Source organism: Narcine bancroftii, chromosome 4 (genome assembly GCF_036971445.1).
Source record: "Narcine bancroftii isolate sNarBan1 chromosome 4, sNarBan1.hap1, whole genome shotgun sequence".
Classification (NCBI taxonomy): Eukaryota; Metazoa; Chordata; class Chondrichthyes; order Torpediniformes; family Narcinidae; genus Narcine; species Narcine bancroftii.
In genome coordinates, this window is record NC_091472.1 from 242,367,663 (window position 1) to 242,379,742 (window position 12,080).

General features: G+C 42.1%; 1 protein-coding gene across 7 annotated transcripts in view; it reads right to left on the reverse strand.

Annotated features, from left to right (window-relative positions):
- Positions 1–12,080, reverse strand: part of kcnh3 (potassium voltage-gated channel, subfamily H (eag-related), member 3) — a 698,780-nt gene that overhangs the window by 465,932 nt on the left and 220,768 nt on the right. For all 7 annotated transcript variants that reach the window (XM_069934512.1, XM_069934516.1, XM_069934515.1 and 4 more), the window contains one exon: positions 1,975–2,208. In XM_069934512.1, the coding sequence (XP_069790613.1) occupies positions 1,975–2,208 (234 nt within the window). The remainder of the gene's footprint in view (positions 1–1,974; positions 2,209–12,080) is intronic.

Consider the following 12,080-nt stretch of genomic DNA (forward strand, 5'->3'; position numbering starts at 1 on the left):
GGAATCCGGAAAAATTGATCTTAATGCCATCTGATTGGAGGTTGACCAGATGGAATATGAAGTGTTGTTCCTCCAATTTCCGGGTGGTCTCAGTCTGTCAGTGCATGAGACCATGGACAGACATGTCAGCAAGGGAATGGGACAGGGAATTGAAATGGTTTGCCACTGAGAGATCTTCACTATTGCAGCAGAGTGAAGACAGTCCCAATGGGAGCACTGGATGCCCCTGCAGATTCACAAGTGAAGTATTGCTTATTTTGGAAGGACTGTTTGGGGCCCTAAACAGTGGCGAGGGAGGAGAGGTGGATGCGTGTAGCATTTCTTGTGGTCACAGGTGTAGGTGCCAATGGTGGGAAGGGAGGTGTGGACAAGAAAGTCTTGGAGGTAGTGGTCCCTAGGGAAGACAGAGAATGGAGAAATTCTCAGCTTGTTTTCAAATTTTTTCATTTGCTAGTGGGATGACATAGTAGGTGGTAGAAATGGAGGAAGATGCTTTGTTGGAAGTGGAGGCTAGTGGGGTGATAGGTGAGGACAAGGCAAATCCTGCTTGTGTTGCATCTGGGGACAGAGGCGGGGTCATGAGGGTAATGGTAGATATGTGGGTGAGGGTAGAGTTGATGGTGGGAGAGGGAAAGCCACGTTTTTTGAAGAAGGTGCACATCTCAGACGATCTCGCATAGAATACCTCATCCTGGAAGCAGAGGCGACAGAGATGGAGGAATTGTGAGAAAGGAATGCAATCTTTACAGGGGACAGGATGTGAGGTAGCTGTGAGAGCTGGTGGGTTTGCGAAAAATATCTGTCGAGAGTTTGTCTCCCGAGATAGAGACAGAGAAAACAAGATAGGGAGTTTTGCTAGAGATGGTCTAAATGAATTTGTGGTTGGGGTGGAAGTTTGCAGCAAAATGGATAAAGTTGATAAGCTCATCATGGATGCGTAAGGCAGCACCAATGTAGTTGTCAATGAAGTAGAGAAAGAGTTGAGGAGCCTTGCCTGTGTAGGCTTGTTGCATGGATTAGTCCACAACAAAAACAGAGGCAAAGCTGGACCCATGTTTCCCATGGCTACACCTTTGGCTTGGATAAAGTGGGATGAGTCAAAAAAGAAGTTATTGAGGGTGGAGACAAGTTCTTCCAGCTGGAGAAGGGTTGTGGAGGAAGGGGACAGGTTGGGTCTGTGTTGAGAAAGAAATGAAGGGCTTTGAGGCCTTTGATATGGGGGATGGAGGTGTATAGTGATGGATGTCCATGGTTAAGGTGAGGCAGTAGAATTCAGGGAAATGGAAGTTGTTGAAGTGATGGAGGGCACGTGAAGTTTCGTGAATGTAGGTGAGGAGGGACTGAATCAGTGGTGACAAAATGGAATAGAGGTAAGCTGATACTAGTTCGCTGGGGCAGGAGCATATGGAAACAATGGTCTACCAGGACAATGTGGTTTGTGGATCTTGGTTACAAGATAGAAGCAAGCAGTGTGGGTATGGGAATCAATAAAGTTAGGGACTGGGGAAGAGAGAGATGATGGGAAGCGATGAGGTTAGAGATTGTGTGTGAGACAGTGGTTTGATGAGTTTTGGTTGGGTCCTGTTGAAAGGGGAAGAGTTGGTTCTCTCACTGTATCCTATGGACCACCCTCATCTCCATGCACAGATACAAGTAGACCCTTACTCTCTCTCCATCATAACTCTGAACCTCACTCACCACAACCTGCCATGGACCTCCTCTATATTTCCTCATCTGCTGGATCCACCACAGGCTCAAAACATTGGTAATGTACCTTTACTTCTTATGGGCTCTTTGAGGTCTGTTAAATTCCTCCTGCACTTTGGCATTTTAACTTGATAATGTGGAATGGTGTGTGTGACATTGGTAAGTGACAGTGGAGATGGAGTAAGATGGTGGAAAGAAACCATACAAGAAACATTTTAAAACAGAGGTAAACTCAGTGAAAGAGTGAACATAATTTGGCTTACTCACCACTTTTCTTGTAAAAGATAAGTTCAGTTTTGAACTCGCACTTCTCATCCAGTGCTTTCTGAATCTGAATTTTCATGACTTCATTTGTTTCTATTCCATAGAGGAACTTACAAGCACAGCTCTTCTGCATGAGTTCAGCTCGGGCATAGCCAGTCAGTTCACAGAATCCATCAGAGCAGTACACTATTGGATACAGGTTCAGAACCTGAGCATTTCCCAGAACAAAATTGCTGTCTGTTGAATTGAAAAAAAATATTATTTGCCATTTTTTTTCCACAAAATTGAGACCTACCCATCTGAAATATTTTTTTTTCAAAATATTTAAGCAATACAGCACAGTAAAAACCCATTCTGGCCATTGAAATATGAGTTTCCCAAATTATACTCAATCAACCGACCAACCCCATACATCAGAGGGTGGGAGGAAACTGGAGCACTCAGGAAATCCCTTGCAGGTCACGGGGAGAACGTACAAGTTCCTTACAAACTGCGCCAGATTAGAATTCAGGTCACTGGCGCTGTAATAGGGATGCACTAACTGCTACTTTAATCCTGCCACCCAATTCAATAATAGATGCTGTTTTGAACATATTATTAATAACGGAGTAATTCCCTTAGAATTCAAACTTAAAAATTATTTTTTTTCCTGTGTAATAACCTGAGAGGTTATAAGATTTAGACTTAAAAGAATATACAGTACCTTGTATTGTTTTACAAAACAGTCATTCAAGGGAATTCTACATTTAGCAATAATTAATAGGTACTGTAATGGAATATTTGGGAGATAAATTGGAAAAATTAGAGTAGGTTACATACATACATACACACACTTTAAAACAGATCTTATTTGAAATACTGAAGAATTCATATTCAGTGAATTTATAGAAACTATGGAGAATGCTATGCACATTTCACAAGTAGGTGCTAATTGAAATGATGTCATAAAATGAATGGACTGGAGACCTATGGCTGTTGAAAGCTCTTTGCAAGGGTTTTGACACAGTGCAGAGAAAGGTCACTCCTGGGTTTTTGTTTACCTAAAGACAACAGCTTGATCAAGAAGACTAACTCCTATTGTTTGCTGGAGAAGGACAGGGGTTTTGCAAGTGAGAGAGTCACATGGTCTTTCTGGCAGTTAGAGAGAGAGAGAGACAAAGAGAGACAGGGAGACAGCTGAAACAAGCAAGAGAAGTTGGTTGGAACGGAAACAAACTCAAGAGTAGCTGATGGCTGGAAGTGCTATCTGTCTGATGTTTCTCTTGGAATAAGAGGAACAAAAAAGAACTCTATAGTAGCCTGAAAAAAAGAGGTAATCATCTGGAGAACCCTGATAAGGCAAGCTGTGGTAAATCTGTGTCATGAGGTCTATCCACACTAAAGATCAAAGCTCCCTCCCTGTTCAGTAATCTATCCCCCGAGTGTCGACCAATTGCCTCTAAGAGTTATCGTTACAGCAAAGGGAACTGTGAGTTTATTAAGGCTGAGACTCGGAGACTACTTAAAGAGGGGGTAATTGAACCCAACAGGAGTCTGTGGCAAGCACAGGTGGTAGTGGTGAAACATCACACTAAGAAACAACTGGCTATTGACTACAGTCAGACAATTAACCGTTGCACTAACTTGGACACCTACCCACTGCCTCGCATCCATGAAATGGTTAATCAGATAGCATAATATAAAGTGTATTTGACTATCGACCTTAAGGCAGCCTATCACCAAATCCCCATTAAAAAAAGTGAATGACCCTATATGGCATTTGAGGCTGATAGGGGGCTATACCAGTTTAGGAGGGTACCTTTTGGAGTCACTAACAGTGTGTCAGTGTTTCAAAGGGAGATGGATAAAATCGTTAGCACGTATGAGTTACAGGGTACGTTCCCCTATCTGGATAATGTCACTATCTGTGGTAAGACCCAGTCCGAGCATGATAAAAACATTAAAAAATTTCTAGCAATGGCCAAAGAACTCAATCTTACATTTAACAAGGGTAAATGTGATTTCAGTGCAACACATTCTGGGCTACATTATTTGCGAGGGCGAAATCCGTCCCGATCCTGAAAGAATGGCACCCCTTAAGAGGATGCTACCCCCAGACTCTGCAAAAGCTCTTAAGCGCTGTATGGGATTCTTTTCCTACTACTGCAAATGGGTACGTGACTACGCTATGAAGGTACGCCCCGCTTGACACAGAATCTTCCCTCTCTCTCCTGCAACCCTGAAAGCTTACGAGAGAATTAAAATTGATATTGCCAAAGCTGCACTCTCGTCCATCAACGAAGATGTTCCATTCCAAGTGGAAACCGATGCCTCAGATTGTGCTTTAGCAGGAACCCTTAACCAGAAAGGCAAATCAGTGGCACTTTTCTCCCGCACACTACACGGGTCTGAACATAAACATCCTGCCATTGAAAAAGAATCCCAGGCTATGATTGAAGCTGTGTGCTACTGGAAACACTTTTTAGCTGGTAGAAAATTCACCCTGGTCACTGATCAGAAATCTGTAGCTTACATGTTCAACACTAAACACAAAAAAAGTAAAATTAAAAATGACAAGATGGCACGCTGGTGAATAGAACTCTCAACTTACAATTATGAGATCCTGTACAGACCTGGCAAGTTAAATGATCCCTCTGACACATTGTTATGAGTTGGTGCCAGTGCCCAGCTTGAAGGACTAAAGGAGATCCATAGCAGACTGTGCCACCCAGGAGCCACAAGATTCTTCCACTATATAAGGGCCAACAACCTTCCATACACCCTGGAAGAAGTCAGAAAACTGACTAGAAGCTGTCCTGTTTGCGCAGAATGCGAGCCACAGCATTTTAAAACTCCCGGTGCCACTCTCATCAAAGCAACCCGACCTTTTGAAAGGATCAGTTTAGATTTTAAAGGGCCGTTGTGTTTTTCCTCAACATAATTGAAGAATATTCAAGGTTTCCTTTCGTGATATCTGCCCTGACATCTCAACGATGTCTGTCATTAAGGCACTTGACCAAATCTTTAGTATTTTTGGTTTTCCCAGCTACATTCAATCAGACAGAGGCTCAGCATTCTTGAGCGCAGAGCTACGCCAGGCTCTGTTACACAAGGAGATTGCCACCAGCTGCACCACGAGCTACAACTCCCAGGGCAATGGGCAGGCTGAAAGGGCTAATGCCAGAGTCTGGAAGACTGTTAACCTTGCGCTAAAGACCCACGGTTACCCTGTTACTCAGTGGCAGGAGGTGCTGCCTGAGGCGCTACATTCTATTCAGTCCCTATTATGTACAGCAACAAATCAAACACCTCATGAACGTATGTTTGCTTTTCTTAGGAAATCAGGAACTGGGGTGGACTGGTCAGCCTGGTTATCTGAACCTGAAACCGAGCTGTTAAAAAGACACGCACGGCCATGCAAAACGGACCCTCTGGTCCAGCCAGTTCAACTGCTGCACACTAATCCCAATTATGCCTATGTTAGATTTCCAGATGGGAACACGGACACAGTACCCCTAAGAGATCTAGCCCAACCTGGTTCACCCCTTTCACACAACCCCACTCAGTGTGATCTTGAGAGGTTGGACGCACCTCCCAACATATCTCCTCAAGGGGATGAGGTCCTAACTGACCTATTGGGTTTACCTGACCCGTGTCTCCTACCTATGACCCCTAGTAAGCATTCAAATGGCCATGCTGAGGCCTCCCAGCCTCATGATGGTGCTCCCGGAAGTCCAGCAGTCTCACACTATAGATCAGGGAACGTACCAATACCACCAGCTTCCAAGGCCGTCACTCCTGCACAGGCTCCACCTGCTCCGGTAAGAAGGTCTTGTGTTCGAAAAAAAACCTGAGAGGCTACACTATTCGTAAACATCTCATTATATTCTGATTGTATTGATAAAGGCTAGCCTTGTTATGGGTATCCCAGTAAATTCTCAATGCCATTTATTTAACTGTTTTGTGTTATGGTAGCAGTAGAATTGGTTGCTTGCTTGCTTGTTATTCTCGAAGTTGTACTTTTAAACTTAACTTCTGCCCCGAGAGACTGTGGTAAGTCTGTGTCATGCTGTTAATCTCTCACTATGCTTAGTCTGCACTACTGGCATTGGACGTAGATTATCTCTACCACCAAGGGCACTCCCCTTGACTATAACTGTGTAAGCAATCATTATCATTCATTATTGTACTACTGAGTTTCTACTTATAAAAGCCATGATATGTGTTTAACTACACTGCCTTTGATCTCTTCATTATCTGGCACATCACAAGTTTCATCAGCAAGACACTGAGGCGACTAATGATGGTACCTCAATTGTGGAAATCCTGGAACAACAAATCTCTCTCTGCAAACCCTACGAGAACCTTCCTGAGCAGTAAACATTTACCTTTCGAGCACCAAAGCCTGGTGAACGTAATACATGTTAAATTCTGTGCGCAGTATGAGAATTGCCTGCAACCAGTGAACTTGGAATAAGAAGTGAGATTGAACTGTGAACCAAAGAACTTTTCTTAAATTTACACACCCATCATACACATTCGCTTAGAATTAGAAGGGGGTTAAGTTGGGTTAGTTAAGTTCATAGAGTGCTGTTTTCATGTTTAAAGATAATTTAAAAAAAGCTTTTGTTTAGGTAACTACTTGTCTTGCTGAATGTCTATTGCTGCTGGGTTTTGGGGTCCTTTGGACTCGTAACAGTACTTTGACTGCAAGAACACTTGAATTATCTGAAAGAGTTAAAAAATGTACACGACTGTGTCCAGAGTTCAATGAGAATTGAGAACCAAATATATAAGTCTCTGCATATGTTGCAAGTCGCTGAGAGAGACCTGGAGGTGTGCAGGCCTTACACCAAAGTAAAAGAATAATGATTGAATTTAGCTGTGAAGAGAGAGAAGAGCGAGTATAACACACAAGGCAAAGATTTTTGAGAATTAATTTGGATGAAGTTTAGAATACAAGAAAAAAATAGGAATTGGCTGATTTGGTTTTGAGAAATGAAGTGAAACAATTGGGAAAATCTGAATTGCAAATTGCCAAGGATTAGTAAGATGAAAAAGAAGCAGGCTAGTCAGGCCAAATCACCTGAGAGTAACTTTATTGGAGGCAAGAGATTTTTTTTTGTACTCAGAATGATCGAATATGAGGTGTGCTGAATACGAATACAAAAATTCCCTCGCTGTGAAAAGCAGTTTTGAACACAGCACATTGAAGTTAAAGAGAGGCCTGAGATAACATAATGGTTTTATGAAACCAAATGTAAACAAGAAAAATGCAGAAGTTCAGCAAGGAGGTGAAAAGACAGATTTTTTTTCCAAATTGCATGTAATAATATAAATTTATAGAATTGTAAACATTCACAAAAAAATTGGACAATTCCTCAGAAACTTGGCACAGAGGATCAATCAAAAGAACATTATTTTCTGAAACATTAGCAGAAATGAGAATCCGAATGTAACATTAGATACTCCTGCCAGAAGTACATTGGTTTTGAATAAATCAGAGGAACGGAAAGACAGAGAAATACTGGCCTCTGAAGGTACCAGCCATAAAATACTGTCTTAAAATTAGAAAATGCTGGCAATACTCAGCAGGTCAAGCACTATTTGTGGAAGTAGAGTTCTCACAGATCCTACCTGTCTTGCAGTGTATTGGAAGGCTTTCTGATATAAAATATAAACTCTGTTGCTCTCTTTTGTACAGATGTAACCTCATCGACAGAGTATTTCCACACTTTCATTTTTTAGAAGGCTGAACTCTCGTGCAATCTGGTAGGCAAAGCGGGGGTATGCACAGAAGATCCACAGACAGCTGTGCGACACCGGTGACACAAGGTGCATGTGGGAAGGGATCAAGACTATTGCTGATCACTAATCAACCTTGCGTATTAAGGACAATGACGCCTCCCTTCCAGACAGAATGAACACCTTCGGTGCACGGTTTGATAAGAAGAACAGGATGATGCTAAAGAAAGCTTCTGTCCCCCGATGAACTGGCCCACCTGCATAGCCGCAGCCGAGGTGAGGATAATCCTGTACAAGGTGACTCCTCCCACCCCCACAAAAGGCAGCAGGACCAGACAACATACCCAATTGGGTACTGAAGGACTGTGCAGACCAATCCAGAGCTCTTCACGGACATCTTCAACAATTCAGTGCAGCAGTCTGTCATTCCCGCAGGGTTCAAGATAGTGTCCATCATCCCGGTATCCAAGAGGGAGACAATAACAGACCTCAATGACTTATCGTCCTGTGTTGCTGACCTCTACCAATATGAAATGCTTTGAGTGTCTTATGATGGAATGCATCAAAGCACACTCTGAGAGATGCTGAATCCATTTCAATTGCCTATAGAAGAAACCATTTCACAGCCAATGCTGTAGCCTTGTCACTTCACTCCATCCTGGCCCACCTGAAGAATGACACCCCATATGCCAGGCTGCTGTTCATTGACTTTAGCTTGGCATTTAATACCATCATTCCCCACGGGCTCATGGAAGAGCTGTCATCGTTGGAACTAAACAGCACTCTTTATAATTGGATCTTGGACTTTCTAATGGAGAGACCACAGTCTGTCCAGGTCGGTAGCAGAATATCGAGCACCCTCACACTGAGCATCGGCGCATCTCAGGGCTGTGGGTTCAACCGACTCCTGTTCACACTACTGACCCATGACTGGATTGCCAGATTCAACTCCAAGAGTGTCATCAAATTTACAAATGACAGAACAGTAGTTGGCCTCATCAGCAACAACGATAAATCGGATTACAGAGAAGAGGTGGAAAATCTCTTGAAATGGTACATGAGTAACAACCTGAGTCTCAACATGGATAAGACGAAGGAGATGATTGTGGACTTCAGGATGACCAGAAATGACCACCCTCCACTACACATCAACAACTCTGTAGTAGAGCGAGTGGAGAGCACTATTCCTTGGAGTTCACTAATGATCTATCGTGGACACTCAACATCTCTTCACTTGTCAAGGAGGAGCAACAATGACTGAGAAGATTGAAGCGGGCAAGGCTACTGGCCACCATTATGTCAACCTTTTCAAGTGTGGTACATGTGCTGCAGAGAAATGGATCAGAGGTCAATCCATGGGATTATAAGAATGGCAGAGAGGATCACTAGGGTCTCCCTCCCCCCCCTTCAGTGATCTACCAGAATTGTCTGAAGAAGGCATGCAAAATCATTGAGGACCCCTTCAACCCTGCACACAGCATCTTTTAGCTGCTCCATTCAGGGAAGAGATACTGGAGAATCAGTGTGAGCACCACCAGACTGAGGAATAACTTCTTCTCACAGGCAGTGAGAATGCTGAACGACCAAAGGAACTGCTCACACTAACCAACCGAGACCCTCAATTGCACAAAACAATATTTATTTACTTTTATAGATATAATACTTTGAACCTACATATTATTTGCCTGTATGTGTGTTATGTCTAGTTGTGTATCCTTTCCCTGCTGACATTTTTCCATACATTAATGAAAGGCTCAAGCCCAAAATGTCAGTTATGTATCTCTGTCTTTGCTATATGAAGGACGCTGTTTGACCTGCTGAGTTTCTCCAGCTGTGATGTTCCTATTTTACTTCTTACAGACTACTTAGAGGATTGCTGATAAATTCATACCTAATTGAGAGCACTTCATTTTGAATGGTAATAGAACATGTACCCATTGTCATCTGATGCATTTAACATGACCAACCAGCAATAAATTTTGAATATTCAAATGATCAAATTTTGCAAATACTGCTCAAGTGTAAAGATGGATCTGTGATAGAGATATCTCTTTTAAGCAAGTAGGCTCGAGGGTTTAAAATCTAGGTAGTATTGCTCTGTTGGAATCTTTCAGATGAGATGTCTCTCCAACAAAGTACAGAGGAGTCAGGGTATTGTTACGGAGTCCAGATGACCCCAAAACCCAGCAGCAATAGATATGCACCACGACAAAGGGTTACTTAAACAAAAGTTGCTTTTAATTATCTTTGCACATGAAAACAGAATCAAACTTTAACTTATTACTATCAACTTATTTAACCTACTTAACACCCCTCTAATTCTAAGTGCACATGTGTGTAATGTGTATATAAGTATAGAAAAGTTTTTTGGTTCACAGTGCAATGTCAGTGGTTGCGGGCAATTTTTGTACTGTGCACAGAAGTTAGCATTAATAAAGTTCACCAGGCTTTGGTGCTTAACGGGCAAATGGTTACCACTCAGGAGGGTTCTTGTTGGTTTTCAGAGAGAGATTCCTTTTGTTCCAGGACATCCGTGCCTGATTCCTTTTTAATCAGTCTTGCTGATGAAGCATGCCCCCCCCCTTTCAGGGTTCTCCAGATGATCCTCTTTCTTTCAGGTCACCACAGAATTCCTTTCAGACAGTCAGTCTTCTCCTTTGACCAGGCAGTCTTCCAAAGTTTGCCAGTTTGTACCTCTGGAACCAGAGTTTCTGTCTCTCCTCTCTCTCACTCACTCCCTCACTCTCTGAGGGCAAAGCTGTTCTCCCTCTGCCTGCAAAGATCATATGCTCTTCCAGACAAGCTGCTGCCATATGTTGCTACTTTGTTGCTTTTTGCAAAATAGCACTTTGGTCCTGCAAAATAGTCCTGCAAAAAATCTGTGTTTTAAAATGTTTCCGTGCAACCTGCTCTAACAATCATCCCAAACTACCTCTAAATATTCTGTCACAGTATTGGCATTCAGTCATTACTACTGTGGGAATTTGCTCCAGTGTTTCCTAAAAATTAATGCAAAAGTATACATTTTTTTCTATACAGGGGAAACAAGATGAATTGTATAACTGCAAGCCTTTTTTCAGCCATGTAAGACAAAATGGTCTGAGAGACAGAACAGGGATGTGACGATTTTGAAAGATAAATCAGAAATTGTACAAGGATTCAATTATAAACACCTTCAATGGACTAATCAGAAGAATGCTTTATTAAAAGAAAAATCAATAAACCAAGATAGTTAAATTCTTGTCAGATAAAGTATACCCAGCATCATAATTCACTCAGCAGACTACTCTTTGAAAACTGTTTGTAATTCTTGTAATCAAATAACATGAAACTCTGCACTGGAAGAAGACCCCAGAAGCTGAATTCTCAAAGGACTGAATTGACAGAAGAGTAGAGAAGCACAATGTGCTGTGGATACAGGAGATCCTGTGACTCAACTGCACTTAGATCTCAGAAGCTATTTTTAAGATGCTGAATCAAATGTAATTCTAAAAAAATGAAACCTCATGATGTAGGAGATAACATATAGGCTCGGTTATCAAGGAACACAGCAAGTACAAATGGGCCTTTCTCTGGGGAATTCAATTTTTAACATGTTAAATGAATGTTAACATTTTAAATTAATGTAACAAAGTGATGATTGCTAACTTTGCTAATCACACAAATATCGGTAGGGAAGGCAAGTTCATACAAACGCCCTCCCCTCCACCAACGATATCTGCATTTTATGCTGCCTCAGAAAAGTTGCCAACATTTAAAACACTCAACCCACCCTGGCCACACTCTCTTGAACCTTCTCCCACCAGAAAAAAGATTCATGAATGTGAATGTGATAGTACAGATTCTATCATCAATGTGTATATGTACAGATGGTAGTGTAGGATGACTGTGATTGGCTGAGAATGTGGCCACACCTACTGGCAGGTCTTAAAGGATTGCTCCTAGCCAGACCAGGTCATTCTGGACTGGTCGACCTACTTGTGATATGCTCCAGTTTTTTAGTTAATAAAAGCCTTGGTTTGGATCAACAAGTCTTTGGTTCTTTCGACGCGCATTACCGCTAGATTGAAGGACCATTTCTTTCCTGCAATTCTCTGACTCCTGAACAAACCTTAGACCAGTAAAAATAATGTTGCCTTTGCTCCATTCCAATACATCACCCTCTCTCTCTAAATCTGCTGCACGACATATGGGTTGAAAAAGTTGGGCTCCTTGCAAGACAAACTTTCTCACTCTAGCTCAGAAGATGTGACAATGCACTTGGACATTGTTGAGGTGAATGGGGAAGACTTTGAAAGCATAGTATATCATGAGAAATTGCAAAATTATCCATATTGGTTGGAAAAAACAAAATGGCAGCACTGCCAGAGCTGCTGTAATGGGAG